The 17,809-nt window shown below is 41.9% G+C and overlaps 1 protein-coding gene and 1 pseudogene across 5 annotated transcripts in view; one reads left to right on the top strand and one right to left on the bottom strand.

Annotated features, from left to right (window-relative positions):
- The window catches only part of MCF2L2 (MCF.2 cell line derived transforming sequence-like 2), a 260,855-nt gene that overhangs the window by 198,601 nt on the left and 44,445 nt on the right, over window positions 1-17,809 (bottom strand). For all 4 annotated transcript variants that reach the window (XM_027539953.1, XM_027539944.1, XM_027539970.1 and 1 more), the window contains exon 2: window positions 3,569-3,652. In XM_027539953.1, the coding sequence (XP_027395754.1) occupies window positions 3,569-3,652 (84 nt within the window). The remainder of the gene's footprint in view (window positions 1-3,568; window positions 3,653-17,809) is intronic.
- Window positions 4,508-5,755, top strand: LOC113891673 (annotated as a pseudogene). Its single transcript, XR_003510844.1, has one exon. The product of XR_003510844.1 is annotated as an L-lactate dehydrogenase B chain pseudogene (transcript).

The following is a 17,809-nucleotide window of genomic DNA, read 5'->3' as shown; positions in this document are numbered from 1 at the left end:
CATTGTGCAATTTTATATGCTAGAATTATGAACTGAGTTGAAGCATTACAGTTTTGGTGTAAGACTATAGGAATTACCCTGCCCACCCCATCGTCCATTCCAGACCTTGATGCATGTTGGCCTTGGGCCTTCTGTGACACGGGGCCATAGCAGCAGTTGCCAAAAATCCAGAGCCAGTCCCCATGCTGCCTTCTGTTGTGCACCATCCTAGGCTCACTGCAGGAAGTTATGACACTGCACCTGCAGGAGGCTGGCCAGGCACTGCTACCAGAGTCAAGACAGTGGTACCTAGACTAGGGATGTGGGGAAAAGGGAGTCCACCAGCCTCACAGGACAGACCAGGAGGACTTAGGTCATTTCAACCTTAACAGATATTGTTTTCTAGCCTCTGTTCTAAGCATTAGCAATACAGGAAGAAATTTTTTAAATGTGGTTGTTTGGTTGCTCAGTAATGTCCAACTCTTTGCGACCCCATGGACTGCAGCATGCCAGGCTTCTCTCTCCTTCACCATCTCCTGGAGCTTGCTCAAATTCATGTCCACTGAGTTGGTGATGCCATCCAACCATCTCATCCTCTGTTGCCTTCTTTTCCTCTGGTCCTCAATCTTCCCCAGCATCAAGGTCTTTTCCAATGAGTCAGCTCTTCGCATTACCTCATTTAAAAATGAGAACCCTGTATTTATGGAGTTTTCAGTGACTACCTAAACAATGACCAATGTGGGGGGAAGAGCAAAGAATTCCCTAGAATGTTCTGCATTGTGTAAGATGCTCCCAGCTAGGACACCAACTGTGAAATGTGGAGTGATATCCTAATATTGGAAATTGAATTTCTCTCAAATTCAGTAGGAGAGAATAGGAGTTTGTTGTTGTTTAGCCACTAAACTGTGTCTGATTCTTTGCAACCCTATGGAAGGTAGCCTGCCAGGCTCCTCTGTCTATTGGATTTCCCAGGCAAGAATACTGGAGTAGGTTGCCATTTCCTTCTCCAGAGGATCTTCCCAACCCAGGGATCGAACCCGGATCTGCATTGGCAAGCAGATTGTTTACCACTGAGCCACTTGGGAAGCCGGTGAGGAGTTTGGGATAAACTAAAAAAGATTTAGAGAAAGGGAAAAAATGTGATGGTTTTTGCATTGTATTTTGTAGAATAAAATTCATGCCAACTACACATTCTCTCTGCGATGATTTTGTTGCCTTTTTTTTTTTTTTTTTTCAGAACAGATATAAAGGGAGAGTGACTTGCCACCTTATTTCTCTGTAATATGTGCTGAGGACATCTAATCTCATTAATCCATGCTTCTAAGAAAGATTTAAATATAATTCAGGATTTGGTCTGTATTCTGAAAGAGATGGGAATACCAGACCACCTGATCTGCCTCTTGAGAAATTTGTATGCAGGTCAGGAAGCAACAGTTAGAACTGGACATGGAACAACAGACTGGTTCCAAATAGGAAAAGGAGTACGTCAAGGCTGTATATTGTCACCCTGTTTATTTAACTTATATGCAGAGTACATCATGAGAAATGCTGGACTGGAAGAAACACAAACTGGAATCAAGATTGCTAGGAGAAATATCAATAACCTCAGATATGCAGATGACACCACCCTTATGGCAGAAAGTGAAGAGGAACTCAAAAGCCTCTTGATGAAAGTGAAAGTGGAGAGTGAAAAATTTGGCTTAAAGCTCAACATTCAGTAAACGAAGATCATGGCATCCGGTCCCACCACTTCATGGGAAATAGATGGGGAAACAGTGGAAACAGTGGCAGACTTTATTTTTGGGGGCTCCAAAATCACTACAGATGGTGACTGCAGCCATGAAATTAAAAGACGCTTACTCCTTGGAAGGAAAGTTATGACCAACGTAGATAGCATATTCAAAAGCAGAGACATTACTTTGCCAACAAAGGTTCGTCTAGTCAAGGCTATGGTTTTTCCTATGGTCATGCATGGATGTGAGAGTTGGACTGTGAAGAAGGCTGAGTGCCAAAGAATTGATGCTTTTGAACTGTGTTGTTGGAGAAGACTCTTGAGAGTCCCTTGGACTGCAAGGAGATCCAACCAGTCCATTCTGAAGGAGATCAGCCCTGGAATTTCTTTGGAAGGAATGACGCTAAAGCTGAAACTCCAGTACTTTGGCCACCTCATGCGAAGAGTTGACTCATTGGAAAAGACTCTAATGCTGGGAGGGATTGGGGGCAGGAGGAGAAGGGGATGACAGAGGATGAGATGGCTGGATAGCATCACTGACTCGATGGACGTGAGTCTGAGTGAACTCCGGGAGTGGGTGATGGACAGGGAGGCCTGATGTGCTGCGATTCATGGGGTCGCAAAGAGTCGGACACGACTGAGCAACTGAACTGAACTGAATGGCAAAATTTCAGGGTTATACCTATGCTCAGAACATTTCTAGCATTAAAAAAAATTTTTTTTTAATTTTTGGTTGTTTTGGGTCTTTGTTGTTGAATACAGGCTTTCACTATTTGTGGTAAGCAGGTTCTTCATTGCAATAAATGGGCTTCTAATTGTGGTGGCTTCTCTTGAAATTTCTAGCCTTTGATTAATGTTGCTGCTACTGCTAAGTCACGTCAGTTGTGTCTGAGTCTGTGTGACCCCATAGACAGCAGCCCACCAGGCTCCCGTCCCTGGGATTATCCAGGTAAGAATACTGGAGTGGGTTGCCATTTCCTTCTCCAGTGCACGAAAGTGAAAAGTAAAAGTGAAGTCACTCAGTCATGTCCGACTTTTCATGACCCCATAGACTGCAGCCTACCAGGCTCCTCCATCCATGGGATTTCCCAGGCAAGAGTACTGGAATGGGTTGCCATTGCCTTTGTTGATTAATGTTAGTCTTTCTTTATTCCTAATCAAATGCTTAATGAAAATTGATGTATTTAAATTCGATACATTAGAGATAAGAATAAAAGATAAATCTCTTAGAGAACAAATTACCTCAGCAACATTCATGAACTCTTAAAACCAAGATTGTCTTAAGGTTGGATCTTGGTAGAACATTCAATGAGAATATTGGAAGAACATCATGGTGGCAGCTAATGTCAGTACTTATTTCTTTTTCTTTCCTCAAAAACTTTTCAGCTCTATTCTCTACAACCTCAAAGAAATGTATTCCTTGGGAAAGATCAAACCTCACCCAACAGCAAAAGGAGTAATATCTATGAGATCCCACCCTCCTCCTGCTGGACAATCCTCAGCTCATTCTAGTCCTGGGTGAGGCTTTGGAGATGACTGAGAAGTGAAGTGGCTCAGTCGTGTGTGACTCTTTGCGATCCCATGAACTGTATAGCCTAGCAGGCTCCTCGGTCCATGGAATTTTCCAGGGAAGAGGACCGGAGTGGGTTGCCATTTCCTTCTCTAGGGGATCTTCCCCATTTGGGGATCGAACCCAGGTCTCCTGCATTGCAGGCAGACACTTTACCACCAGGGAAGCCAGGGGATGACTGAGACTTTAATATAATTCTAATCAAGTTCAAGAGGCTGGGCCCTCCCAGTGAGACTCACTCCCCCACCCCAATGAAATCTAGACATGCAAGTGAATTTGCACCTTACCTGAAAGAATGGCAAATTGTCTGTGAAGTTGTTCAATTATATCCACTGCCACCAAGGGCCTGATTTCCTGCTGCATAATTTCATCTGTACAAGTGAAATACAAATTAGGTTAAATTCCTGCAAATTATAAAGAGAATGTAAAGGAAGAAAGGGAAGTTCCACCACTAGGGAAGTTTGGGATGTGGTTATCGAGATATGGTTACGGGCACATTATTCTCTTGAGAACTCAATTCCTGACAGGTAGGGATGGATCTGGTTTGATGCTTAAACACATGAGCACAGGAATAATTTCTAGTGCCTCTCCCAAGGTTTAGGGAGGGATCAATACAAGGAAGAAACCCTGGAGTTCAAGCTTCAGTAGCTTCACAGTAAACCTGCTAGGATGGTTTCATTACCAAGGCAGGTGCTTAGGGTCTGCTCACTCCTTTGGGTCTGTAGGACATTTTAAATACAAACAATGAAAGTAACCAAAGTTCATCTCAAACTGGGTCATGAAACCAATCTGGGACTTAAAAAGGCTCTTTGATTTTTATTCTTTTCCTCACTTCCTTCCTTTCTGCCTCTCTCCTTAGTCAACTCCATTCCTTTTTTTCCTCCCTTCCAGAATACTTCACGGAGTCTCTTCCAACTGGCAAACATGTTTAAGGATCTTAAATAAAGATGATCCTCACTGAACCAAATGTTACAGGTTTCCAAAGCAAAAATTCAAATCTTTCAAGCACAAACTTACAAATGTCCTCTAACCCCAAAGAGTGATTTATAATCACTAAGACTGCTTTCACCCATTTAGGGAAAGGGGACTAGTGAGAAGGGAAGACTGAGTGGCATCTCTTAATCTGGCCTGGGCAGAGGAAGACATTTTCATGCTTTCTTTTTTTTTTTTTTAAACAACACTAATCCATTATTGAAATGGCTTTCACATAATAATGTCATACCCGGGAGACGCACGCTGCTGACTTTGTCTTCGTGCAGCCCTTATCACTCTCTGGAGAACTATCTCTCCCCTGGGCACAATGGCAACTCTTAAGGAAAAACTGATTGCACCAGTTGCAGAAGAAGAGAAAACGATCCCAAACAATAAGATCACTGTAGTGGGTGTTGGACAAGTTGGTATGGCATGTGCCATCAGCATTCTGGGAAAGTCTCTGACTGATGAGCTTGCTCTTGTGGATGTTTTGGAAGATAAACTCAAAGGAGAAAGGATGGACCTGCAGCACGGGAGCTTATTCCTTCAGACATCAAAAATTGTGGCAGACAAAGATTACTCTGTCACTGCCAATTCCAAGATCATGGTGGTAACTGCAGGAGTTCGCCAGCAAGAAGGGGAGAGTCGCCTGATTTTGGTGCAAAGGAACGTTAACGTCTTCAAGTTCATCATTCCTCAGATCATCAAGTACAGTCCTGACTGCATCATCATTGTGGTTTCCAATCCAGTGGATATTCTCACATATGTTACCTGGAAACTAAGTGGATTACCCAAGCACCGTGTGATTGGGAGTGGATGTAACCTGGATTCTGCTAGGTTTCGCTACCTTATGGCTGAAAAACTTGGCATTTATCCCAGCAGCTGCCATGGATGGATTTTGGGGGAACATGGCGACTCAAGCGTGGCTGTGTGGAGTGGAGTGAATGTGGCAGGCGTTTCTCTCCAGGAACTGAATCCAGAAATGGGAACAGACAATGATAGTGAAAATTGGAAGGAAGTGCATAAGATGGTGGTTGAGAGTGCCTATGAAGTCATCAAGCTAAAAGGATATACAAACTGGGCTATTGGATTAAGTGTGGCTGATCTTATTGAATCCATGCTGAAAAATCTATCCAGGATTCACCCAGTGTCAACAATGGTGAAGGGCATGTATGGCATTGAGAATGAAGTCTTCCTGAGCGTTCCGTGTATCCTGAATGCTCGAGGGTTAACCAGTATTATCAACCAGAAGCTGAAGGATGAAGAGGTTGCCCAACTCAAGAAAAGTGCAGATACCCTCTGGGGCATCCAGAAGGACCTGGAGGACCTGTGACTTCCAGCTGCAAGGCTGTAGGAACTGAAAACTGGTGTGATTAACCACGAGCCTTTAGTTTGCGTCCATGTATGTGGAGCACAGTTCGCTTTTGTCTTCCTAAGTCTGTGAATCTGGGCTCCCAGAATCAAAGCCCATGCTTGCTTTAATGCTTGCAAGATGAGTCCTTAAACAAATCAAATAAACCACCTAGTGTAGTGTGAAAAAAAAAAAAATGTCATACCCATTAATAGACCTCAGCCATTCACTTAAACCCAACTAAGTAGCTTGATCAGATTCCATTAAAATAATGTATGATTTCTTTAATTCCAGCATGACTTAGCTACAGATTTATTTCATACTGAACTTTATTTTTTTATTTTTTTAATATAAATTTATTTATTTTAATTGGAGGTTCATTTTCATGCTTTCTCTGCCTATGACATTATTATCCTCATTTAACTATTTCCAAAGGAACCTCAAGAAATGAACCAGTTATTTTTTTACAGCAGTAAACATCAAGTTAGATTAAGGCACAAACCAAATAACTTTATATGTTGAAGCTAATAGGTTATCTCAAGTGTTTTGGCATGGAGACAGGGTAAGGTGATTTTCTAATACTGATCAATCCGAAGGTAATATTTGGGAAGCTCCTCCCAAAGCCTTGGTTTTCAATTCTCAGCTTTGGTGTGTAGGTTATAGATGAGGCATATGGAGATGTACCTAGACAGTCAGTCAGTTCAGTCGCTCAGTCGTGTCTGACTCTTTGCAACCCCATGAATCGCAGCACGCCAGGCCTCCCTGTCCATCACCAACTCCCGGAGTTCACTCAGACTCACGTCCTTCAAGTCAGTGATGGTGCTACATAAACACTAGCTCTGTCCATCACTCTGGAAAGGACTTTCCTATATTTGCTTTCTGGAAGTCTTATAAGGGGGGTGCTATTCAAACCCCAAGATGCTTTTCAGTGAATTCTACCACTTTTTCTGGAGGGAGGAGGGTAAACCCAATACACTTTCCACTCTAAATTCACTAAAAATTCAAAGACTCCTGTATCACTGTCACAGGTGTTGCCTCCTACAATCAGTCTGCATGCAGTAACAACACTAAAGTCACTATTTTACAAAACAGGAAGGGCCTTCTCTGTTAGATTTACAAAGTAAAGCTTCTAGCAGTAAAAAGATATGAAGTCTGAGATCTGCTTGAAAATATTCCAGAATTCCCTTCTGCCAAAAACTACAAGGAGTGGGAGATGGCAGGTGGGGTTTGAGGGGAGATGAAACCGATTGACAAAATGTGGATAATTGTTGAAGCTGGTTGATGGGTCCTTGGCAGTTCATTATACAATTCTTTTGCATATATTTCTGTTTCCGTAATAAAATTTAAATTACAAATGGACAACAGCATAGAAAGTTTAAGCATAAATAGGAGTTATACAATTGAAGAGTTTTTCAGACAATCTCCCAGTGATCTGGGTTATTTTTCCATACCTGAGGCAGTCTATTTAAGGGAAAGTGACCCCAGAGAAAAACCAAGATCATAAGATGCAATTTATTGTTATTTTACCTCAATATTTGAGGTGTGCTTTAAAGTAAACATTTGGATTTTTAACATTTGTTTATTTACTTGGCTGCCCCAGGTCTTAGTTGTGGCACATGGAATCTTTTAGTTGTGGCATGTGAACTCTTAATTGTGCCACATGGGATCTAGCTCCCTGACCAGGGCTCGAACCCAGGCCCCCTGCATTGGGAACATGCAGTCTTAGCCGCTGGGCCACCAGGGAAGTCCCCCTAGTGTAAACATTTTAAATTAAAGAGGTAAGATCTGAAAGAGACAAGTGAGTTAAGCTAACCATCCCCCTGTCCCATCTCATTTTTTAAGTGAAGAAATGGAGAGATTCTGACCTTGCTTGTGGTCACACAACAATTTCAGTGTGGAGCCTGAGTTAGCTCTGGATTATATGACTCTAAGAGGGCAAGCATGATAGAGTTTCTAGACCATTCAGCCTTGAGGAGCACTGACTTCTGCCACTCCTGAGATGTCAACTGGTGTCTCTCATCTTGGAAATTGCCCAGTACTCCAAAAAGATGTTCTCACCTGCCTCCTATGGTTACAAAAGGAACAATACTAAAATTGACAATTTGTTTTTCCAAGAATAGAAATGAGCTGATTTGCCTTTGGCCCCAGTTTTGCTGAGAATGGCATAGTTATCCTTGAAGACTTCCCAGGTCTCAGTGAAGGGACTTCATAACCTAACCTTGCCTGCTGCAACAGAGCATGAAGGTTTTTCAAACTCAGTGCTGACTGAGCACATGGAGGAGTGACCTCAGACACTGGCTTTAGTAACGCCTGACTCCTTCTGGCCGTGCTCAGTTCAGCCTCACTCATGCTCTGTACCAGGACAGGCACGTAAGACCAGCCCTTGCTGCTGCAGGCCCTGCTACACACTCCTGTGGAGATGGGGCAGGGAAGGGAGTGCAGGAACTCTTTGGTCTAAAGGAACACCTCCCCCTGCAGTGAGAAGGAAGCTGCCTCAGATCCACACAGCCCTGCATACTAAGGGCTGTTTCCGCCAGTTTCTTGCTGGGCAACCATGGCAAAAACATGCTGAACCTCAGGGTCCACATGTATAAAATGGCTTTTCCTTCTCCAGGAATAGCTAGGCACAGCCAGTGACAACCCACTGACGTGGTGGACCTGCTGCAACCCTGCAAGTCCCTTGGTCCTGTGAGGAGGTTTCCTGCTTGCTATTTTGGATACATGTAGATTAAAGTTTCTCTCTTTGTATCCCACATAAGGCAAAGGGAAGTGGTAAGTGAATTTTGACACAATTTCTATCCTACGCAAAGTTACAAACAGGCCTGGAAAAAAACTTATCCCATTTCAGTCTCTGATATATATACAAATGTGTGATTATATGCTACCCTGGAGCCCCAGTTCCAAAAATGCAGGAAGTATCCACAAAGGCCTTTGAAGTGATGGAGTGTACCCCAGCATATCCCATAGGAATCCAGCCATAGGCAGCAAGCAACACATCTTTGTTGTCCACCACCCCCCAGCCACCCCCAACCCCTGTCTGAGAGCAATACAGACTTTGGGGCAGGACCCTTACTACTGACTGCAACCTCCTCCTCAGAGTAGAGGGCAGGAGACAGGCTGATAACACCTGATGCAGTTTAACTGTTGCAACTAGCAAGAAATAAAGGGCAATGAAACACTTAGCCTATGTTCTTGCTGTTCTGAGACTTGGGTCACAATGGGATTTAAAAGACTCAAGTATGGTCTGAGGAAAAAGGAACCAAAACATAAATAAATAAACTAGTCATGAAATTAAAAGATGCTTGCTCCTTGGAAGGAAAGCCATGACAAATCTAGAGAGTGTATTAAAAGTCAGAGACATCACTTTGCCAACAAAGGTCCTTATAGTCAAAACTATGGTCTTTTCCAATAGTCATGTACAGATGTGAGACTGTATGTGACTATATGTGAGCCCAAGCCTTTTTGGACTATAAAGAAGGTTGAGCACCAAAAAATTGATGCTTTCAAACTGTGGTGCTGCTGAAGATTCTTGAAAATCCCTTGGACAGCAAGGAAATCCAACCAGTCAATCCTAAAGGAAATCAGTCCTGAATATTCATTGGAAGGACTGATGCTGAAGCTGAAACTCCATTATTTTGGCCACCTGATGCAAAGAACTGACTCACTGGAAAAGACGCTGATGCTGGGAAAGACTGAGGGCAGGAGGAGAAGTGGTTAATAGAGGATGAGATGGCTGGACGGCATCACTAACTCAATGGACATGAGTTTGAGCAAATTCCAGGAGACAGAGAAGACAGGGAAGCCTGGCACGCTGCAGTTCATGGAGCTGCAAAGAGTCAGACATGACTTAGTGACTGAACGACAAAATTAATAAGGGGGAAATGTATGATCTGCAGAGAAGGAAATGGCAAGCCACTCCAGTGTTCTTGCCTGGAGAATCTCAGGGACGGGGGAGCTTGGTGGGCTGCCGTCTATGGGGTCGCACAGAGTCGGACACAACTGAAACGACTTAGCAGCAGCAGCAGCAGTATGATCTGACCCAAGAAGGAAGGCAGACCCTAGTTTGACAGACTGTGCTACATATCTACTTTGCCCAGAGAATCTGGTAGACAGAAAAGATGGAAGGATTCGCTGTTAGCTGAACTAGGAATGGAACCAGGATCTCTATTCAGCCACTCTTCATGACACTAAAGAGAGCACTAGCTCTGAGCCAGCCCTCACAAGACACTTTACAGATAACTCATTTTTTAGTTACTAATGACAGAAGAGGAATGCACCTAGCACAAAAATGAAACTCCTCTTGCCATTCCATCCTCCTAGCCCTGCAACTAGAACAGACTTGACTGCTGAGAAAATACTTACAGACCAGAGGCTCTGAGGAATCAGTTGCTAGGTTGCTACAAAAAGCCACCATGACATCACGCTGTTTCACTTGTCTCTCTCTCTTTTTCTTTTTGACTGCACTGGGTCCTCATTAGCTGTAGCATGCAGGTGGCGCGTGGGATCTTAGTGCCCTGACCAGGGATCAAACCCACACCCTCCGCGCTGGAAGATGGATTCTTAACCTCTGGACCACCAGGGAAGTCCCTCACTTCCCTTACTGGCTAGGTTAGAAAGAACACAGACTCATTTTCCTTCTTTTACTGAGTCCTGTGCTATAGCAATACTTAACCGGAACCAGATGAATTAGTATTGAAGTCTTGTCCATTAGTTAACATTGAAGAAGAGGCACTTGAAAAGCAGATGAAAGAACTTTTTAAGGAGAAATTTAGAAGATTTTAAAAACCAAAAACACTAAAAAATGTCCAACTTCTAATAGTCAAATAATGTAATTAAAAGAGCAATAGAATATCTCATTTCACCTTAAAGCAACATACAGCGCTGGAGTTATGCTGGAAAACAAGGACTTCTGCATAGCCTTAGGAGTGAAGCTGGTAGGGTCCTTTTGGAAACTAGTTTCACAATATTTTACCCAGTGATTATTGCAGAGATTACATACCAAACCCCTTATTTATATATATAAATTTATTTAATCCTCAAAACAACTCTAACAGCAAGCAATATGGAACTAGATTTGCTGGTCCAAGTTCAAGGAGAATAAGAATTTGAACCCAGTTCATTCTAAACTCCAAAGCCCAACATCTTAACCATTACAATACAGAGCCTCAATACACAGTCATCAAAATCTTCATAATCTTTTACCTATTCATTCTATATCTGGAAATATATAGAATGAGAAAACAACAAAATAAAAACTCTGCACATAAAAATGTAGACTAGAATATTATTTATAAAAGTAAAAAAATGGAAGAATCATGATGCAGTTATGAATATCATGTTCATAGAAAAAGACTTAAGATATAATTTCAAGAACAAAAAAATCATATGTATGGTAAGATTGAAGCCAGTTTCAAAAAGAAAGAAGAAAGCATGTGATATGTGTGTGCGCACATGGATACAGGCATCTGAGAAAGGAATACATAAAAGAGTTGTGTGAGATCCTATGGTTACCCCCTTCAGTTTACATGGAGAAAAGTATACTCTGTAACCTTTTTTATGCTAATAGGACTTTATTGAAGTACAATTTATATGCAGTACAATGAGCAAATCTTAAGTGTACAGTTTGATGAATTTTGACACGTACATCAACGCAACTACAGAAAAGATCAAGATGAGAAACATTTCCATCCCCCTAGGAAGTTTCCTTGTCCCCTGTCCCAAGCCCTGTAGCCCTCCCTCCCACAGACCTATGTGTTAAAGGTCACACAGGTACCTCTGTCCTCATGATCCACAGCTCAGTACTGGTAGGGCACACTGTACCCTGAAGAGCCACTCTCAACACCACTGGGGCCCCAGGGGAAGACACCACCACATGTCTTGGTCTATAGCCTCAAAAGAAAAGGCGAACTGTATCCAAATGCTATGATGGCTTGTGGGCTGTGCCACTGCTGATGTCAGGAACAGACACTGCTTCAGAGTGCTGGGAGGACTGGAGCAGCGGAAGTGCTTAGGTAAGAGAAAAAACAAATTAATTAACTTGTCAAAGTCTTCCTCTCAACATGGCATGAATGCTGGAGATTCTTACATAATGAAACAAGCACTACCAACCATCAACATTCTCACATTTTTCCTTCCAATTAATGATGCAAATATATTCAGAATTCAAACTCCTTGAACACAATTACATTTTACTTAGATCACATTTAGTTTAGATCTCTGCCGTCAATGGAGCTCAACTTATGTGAAAATCTCAATTATAACAATAGTGTGTTTGCTGACATGATGAGAAAAAATAATGACTTAGGGATTAGAGATCTCTTTATGATTCATCCAAATTTCACTAGCCCATCAACACAACACTCAGATGTATGCAATAATTCAATTTATTCACCTTTGCTATTTTCAGATTTTTACTCATATAAAATCCATACCTCTTTGCATATTTTAAATCTTGTTCTTATGGGGTATGTTTGTCAAGGAAAAAGATAAAACAGTACATTTTATTTAACTGTGGCTTGTGGGCCTCTATTTGTATACTCTTGCCCCAGGCTCTGCAGATGGTGGTTTAAAATTGCTTTGAGAAGTGATGAGATATTATTAGGTATAAGGATTTCTGTTTTTGAATGCTTATCCAAATCTCTTTTCTTTTATTTTTTTTCATTACCAAAAAAAAAAAGGTTTAAGATTCTTGATTACTGTACACATCCCACACTGTGCCCTTGCATGAGACAAGCACTGCACCAAGGTGGAAGTTTTTATGCAAATAGTTTCCTTAGCAACAATAGATGGAGATGATGTTCCCCTCAGGGCTTCCCTGATAGCTCAGCTGGCAAAGAATCTGCCTGCAATGCAGGAAACCCCGGTTCAATTCCTAGGTCAGGAAGATCTGCTGGAGAGGGATAGGCTACCCACTCCAGTATTCTTGGGCTTCCCTTGTGGCTCAGCTGGTAAAGAACCCAGCCACAATGCAGGAGGCCTGGATTCAAACCCTGGGTTCAGAAGATCCCCTGGAGAAAGGAAAGGCTACCCACTCCAGTATTCTGGCCTGGAGAATTCCATGGACTGTATAGTCTATGGGTCACATAGACTATAGAGTTGGACATGACTGAGCGACTTTCACTTTCACTTTCTTTCTGTAGTCCTTCATAACTCCAGGAGAGGCAAACTAGCTCTGCGCCTGTGGTATATTGAATAAAAAGCAATCAAAGCCCTGCAGGAAATAAAAGAAAATCTGTGAAAATACTTGATCCCTCCCTACTTTAAGACTGTCAAGTTTTAGCACTAGGTTTCAAAGTGACATGACCTGTATTTTAATCAATACTGCTCCAGAGCAATGCTCTCAAATTACAATGATATATAAATCACATGCATTTTAAAATGCAGATTCTGATTTAGTAGGCCTGGAGTGGGCCCAGGGATTCTGCATTTCTAACAAACTCTCTTGATGCTGCTACTTTAACAGACAAGCAAGCACATGTTGAAATCTGACTTTAGACTATCCATGTTTCTTCCCAGTTGCTTACAAAGATGCAGCTCAGAAACAAACAAAAAAAGCAACTTTTAATTTGACTTTTCCACTAGTGCTTCTCCTGGTATTCAATAAAAATGATCATCTATATGTATTCAAAGTATTTTTGAAACTGAGATTGACATGGTATAAACGTACACTTCCTTCTGTGTTGATTTTAAGATCAGCACCCTAGGAAACAAGCCAACCCTGCCATGAGCACTTTTTTTACGTCTCCTTCAAGCACCAAGTCCCACCCTACTGCTCAGTGTGGGCCTCTTACTGCTTACCTACCCTCCTCATTCTAGGACCACTCCTAGCCTGGGATTCAAGAGAAAAGCAGTGTCTTGGGTACAATAATAAAATATGATCACAATAATAAAATATGATCTAATGTGATGAGATGAGAAAACTAAAAATATGACTAATGCTCATTCAACATGGCATTCTTCCATACATTCTTCCAAAGTTTCACATCTTTCTAAAGCTCTTAAGAGGGAAAAATACCTTAACACAAAGGAATCAAAATAGTATGACCTTACACATTTGAGCAATACATGGATAAATAATTTTATTTTTGCTTAAGAAAAAGCCCTGGAGGCTCTGGCTAAACATTCCTTCCCTCCTCTCTCAGTGTATTTATTCATTCAGGTACTATGAAAGTAGAATGAAAAAAACTGGACTTGCATCCCAGCTCTGTCACTAGCCGGCTCCTCAATCTCCAGGTTCTCCCTCCGTAAGATGGGAATGAATAATAATAATATCTCCTTCTAGAAGGCTGTTGGGAGTATTATTACCATTTATTGAGTACTTTCTACCTACTGAGCACTGTGCTACATGCTGATAAAATAAAAATTCATATTTTTGAAAATTTATGAAAAATTTAAATGTAAAAGTTTTTCCCTGCCCTTTGGCCTCCTCTTTCCCTTCCGGTATTCCTTATGCCTTAACCAGACCTCCCCAATAGCAGAAAAACTTGCTCAGCCATAAAGATTAACTTTTCTTTTATGGAACCAGATATACAACTCCCAAGACAATAACATCGGAGAAGGCAATGGCACCCCACTCCAGTACTCTTGCCTAGAAAATCCCATGGATGGAGGAGCTTGGAAGGCTGCAGTCCATGGGGTCGCTGAGGGTCAGACACGACTGAGCGGCTTCACTTTCACTTTTCACTTTTTCAATTTTCATGCATTGGAGAAGGAAATGGCAACCCACTCCACTGTTCTTGCCTGGAGAATCCCAGGGATGGGGGAGCCTGGTGGGCTGCCATCTATGGGGTCGCACAGAATCGGACACAACTGAAGCGACTTAGCAGCAGCAGCAGCAGACAATAACATTCCTTTCTCAATCCTGTAACCTTGTCTGTGCAGACATCTTTGGTGAACTCTGTATTCAATGTCAATATATCATTTCCTTTAAAGACAGCAACTGGTGCAGAACAGATTAGTCACCTGAGCAGATAGTGGGCTGCATGCAACTAATGGGAGTTCTTAGCTTAAATACTTACTTATGACCTTATTAATGTTCAGTTCAGTTCTCAGTTCAGTCGCTCAGTCATGTCAGACTCTTTGTGACCCCATGAACCACAGCATGCCAGGCCTCCCCGTCCATCACCAACTCCTGAAGTTTGCTCAAACTCATGTCCATCGAGTCAGTGATGTCATCCAACCATCTCATCCTCTGTCTTCCCCTTCTCCTCCTGCCTTCAGTCTTTCCCAGCATCAAGGTTTTTTCCAATGAGTCAGTTCTTCGCATCAGGTGGCCAAAGTATTGGAGTTTCAGTTTCAACATCAGTCCTTCCAATGAATATTCAGGACTGATTTCCTTTAGGATGGACTGGTTGGATCTCCTTGCAGTCCAAGGGACTCTGAAGAGTTTCTCAACAATACAGTTCAAAAGCATCAATTCTTTGGCGCTCAGTTTTCTTTACAGTCTAACTCTCACATCCATACATGACTACTGGAAAAAAAAATAGCTTTGACTAGATGGACCTTTGTTGGCAAAGCAATGTCTCTGCTTTTTAATATGCTGTCTACCATATTGGTCATCACTTTTCTTCCAAGGAGCAAGCATCTTTTAATTTCATGGCTGTAGTCACCATCTGTGGTGACTTTGGAGCAAAAAAATAGAATCTGTCACTGTTTCCATTGTTTCCCCATCCATTTGCCATGAAGTGATAGGACTGGTTCCTCTGCCTTTTCTAAAACCAGCTTGAACATCTGGAAGTTCACAGTTCAAGTATAGCTGAAGCCTGGCTTGGAGAATTTTGAGCATTACTTTACTAGCATGTGAGATGAATGCAATTGTGAGGTAGTTTGAGCATTCTTTGGCATTGCCTTTCTTTGGGACTGGAATGAAAACTGACCTTTTCCAGTCCTGTGGCCACTGCTGAGTTTTCCAAATTTGCTTGCATACTGAATACAGCACTTTCACAGCATTATCTTTCAGGATTTGAAATAGCTCAACTGGAATTCCATCACCTCCACTAGCTTTGTTCGTAGTGATGCTTCCTAAGGCCCACTTGACTTCACATTCCAGGATGTCTGGCTCTAGGTGAGTGATCATACCATCATGATTATCTGGGTCGTGAAGATCTTTTTTGTACAGTTCTTCTGTGTATTCTTGCCATCTCTTCTTAATATCTTCTGCTTCTGTTAGGTCCATACCATTTCTGTCCTTTATCGAGCCCATCTTTGCATGAAATGTTCCTTTGGTATCTCTGATTTTCTTGAAGAGATCTCTAGTTTTTCCCATTCTGTTGTTTTCCTCTATTTCTTTGCACTGATCGCTGAAGAAGGCTTTCTTATCTCTTCTTGCTATTCTTTGGAACTCTGCATTCAGATGTTTATATCTTTCCTTTTCTCCTTTGCTTTTCACCTCTCTTCTTTTCACAGCTATTTGCAAGGCCTCCCCAGACAGCCATTTCGCTTTTTTGCATTTCTTTTCCATGGGGATGGTCTTGATCCCTGTCTCCTGTACAATATCACGAACCTCATTCCATAGTTCATCAGGCACTCTATCAGATCTAGGCCCTTAAATCTATTTCTCACTTCCACTGTATAATCATAAGGGATTTGATTTAGGTCATACCTGAATGGTCTAGTGGTTTTCCCTATTTTCTTCTATTTAAGTCTAAATTTGGCAATAAGGAGTTCATGATCTGAGCCACAGTCAGCTCCCAGTCTTATTTTTGCTGACTGTATAGAGCTTCTCCATCTTTGGCTGCAAAGAATATAATCAATCTGATTTCGGTGTTGACCATCTGGTGATGTCCATGTGTAGAGGCTTCTCTTGCGTTGTTGGAAGAGGGTGTTTGCTATGACCAGTGGGTTCTCTTGGCAAAACTCTATTAGCTTTTGCCCTGCTTCATTCCGTATTCCAAGGCCAAATTTGCCTGTTACTCCAGGAGTTTCTTGACTTCCTATTTTTGCCTTCCAGTCCCCTATAATGAAAAGGACATTTGTTTTGGGTGTTAGTTCTAGAAGGTCTTGTAGGTCTTCATAGAACCGTTCAACTTCAGCTTCTTCAGCGTTACTGGTTGGGGCATAGACTTGGATCACCGTGATGACGATTTGAATGGTTTGCCTTGGAAACAAACAGAGATGATTCTGTCGTTTTTGAGATTGCATCCAAGTACTGCATTTCAGACTCTTTTGTTGACCATAATGGCTACTCCATTTCTTCTAAGGGATTCCTGCCCACAGTAGTAGATATAATGATCATCTGAGTTAAATTCACCCATTCCAGTCCATTTTAGTTCTCTGACTCCTAGAATGTCAACATTCAGTCTTGCCATCTCCTGTTTGACCACTTCCAATTTGCCTTGATTCATGGACCTAACATTCCAGGTTCCTATGCAATATTGCTCTTTACAGCATCACACACTAGTAAAGTAATGCTCAAAATTCTCCAAGCCAGGCTTCAGCAATAGGTGAACCGTGAACTTCCAGATGTTCAAGCTGGTTTTAGAAAAGGCAGAGGAAGCAGATATCAAATTGCCAACATCGGCTGGATCATCGAAAAAGCAAGAGAGTTCCAGAAAAACACCTATTTCTGCTTTATTGACTATGCCAAAGCCTTTGACTGTGTGGATCACAACAAACTGTGGAAAATTCTAAAAGAGATGGGAATACCAGACCACCTGACCTGTCTCCAGAGAAATCTGTATGCAGGTAAAGAAGCAACAGTTAGAACTGGACATGGAACAACAGACTGGTTCCAAATAGGAAAAGGAGTACGTCAAGGCTATATATTGTCACCCTGCTTATTTAACTTAATGCAGAGTATGTCATGCAAAATGCCGGGCTGGATGAAGAGCAAGCTGGAATCAAGATTGCCAGGAGAAATATCAATAACTTCAGATATGCAGATGACACCACCCTTATGGCAGAAAGTGAAGAGGAACTCAAAAGCCTCTTGATGAAAGTGAAAGAGGAGAGTGAAAAAGTTGGCTTAAAGCTCAACATTCAGAAAACTAAGATCATGGCATCTGGTCCCATCACTTCATGGGAAATAGATGGAGAAACAGTGGAAACATTGTCAGACTTTATTTTCTGGGGCTCCAAAATCACTGCAGATGGTGATTGCAGCCATGAAATTAAAAGACACTCCTTGGAAGGAAAGTTATGACCAACCTAGATAGCATATTAAAAAGCAGAGATATTACTTTGCCAACAAAGGTCCATCTAGTCAAGG

This window comes from Bos indicus x Bos taurus, chromosome 1 (genome assembly GCF_003369695.1).
Source record: "Bos indicus x Bos taurus breed Angus x Brahman F1 hybrid chromosome 1, Bos_hybrid_MaternalHap_v2.0, whole genome shotgun sequence".
In the NCBI taxonomy this organism is placed as follows: Eukaryota; Metazoa; Chordata; class Mammalia; order Artiodactyla; family Bovidae; genus Bos; species Bos indicus x Bos taurus.
This window is presented reverse-complemented; position numbering and strand designations above follow the sequence as displayed.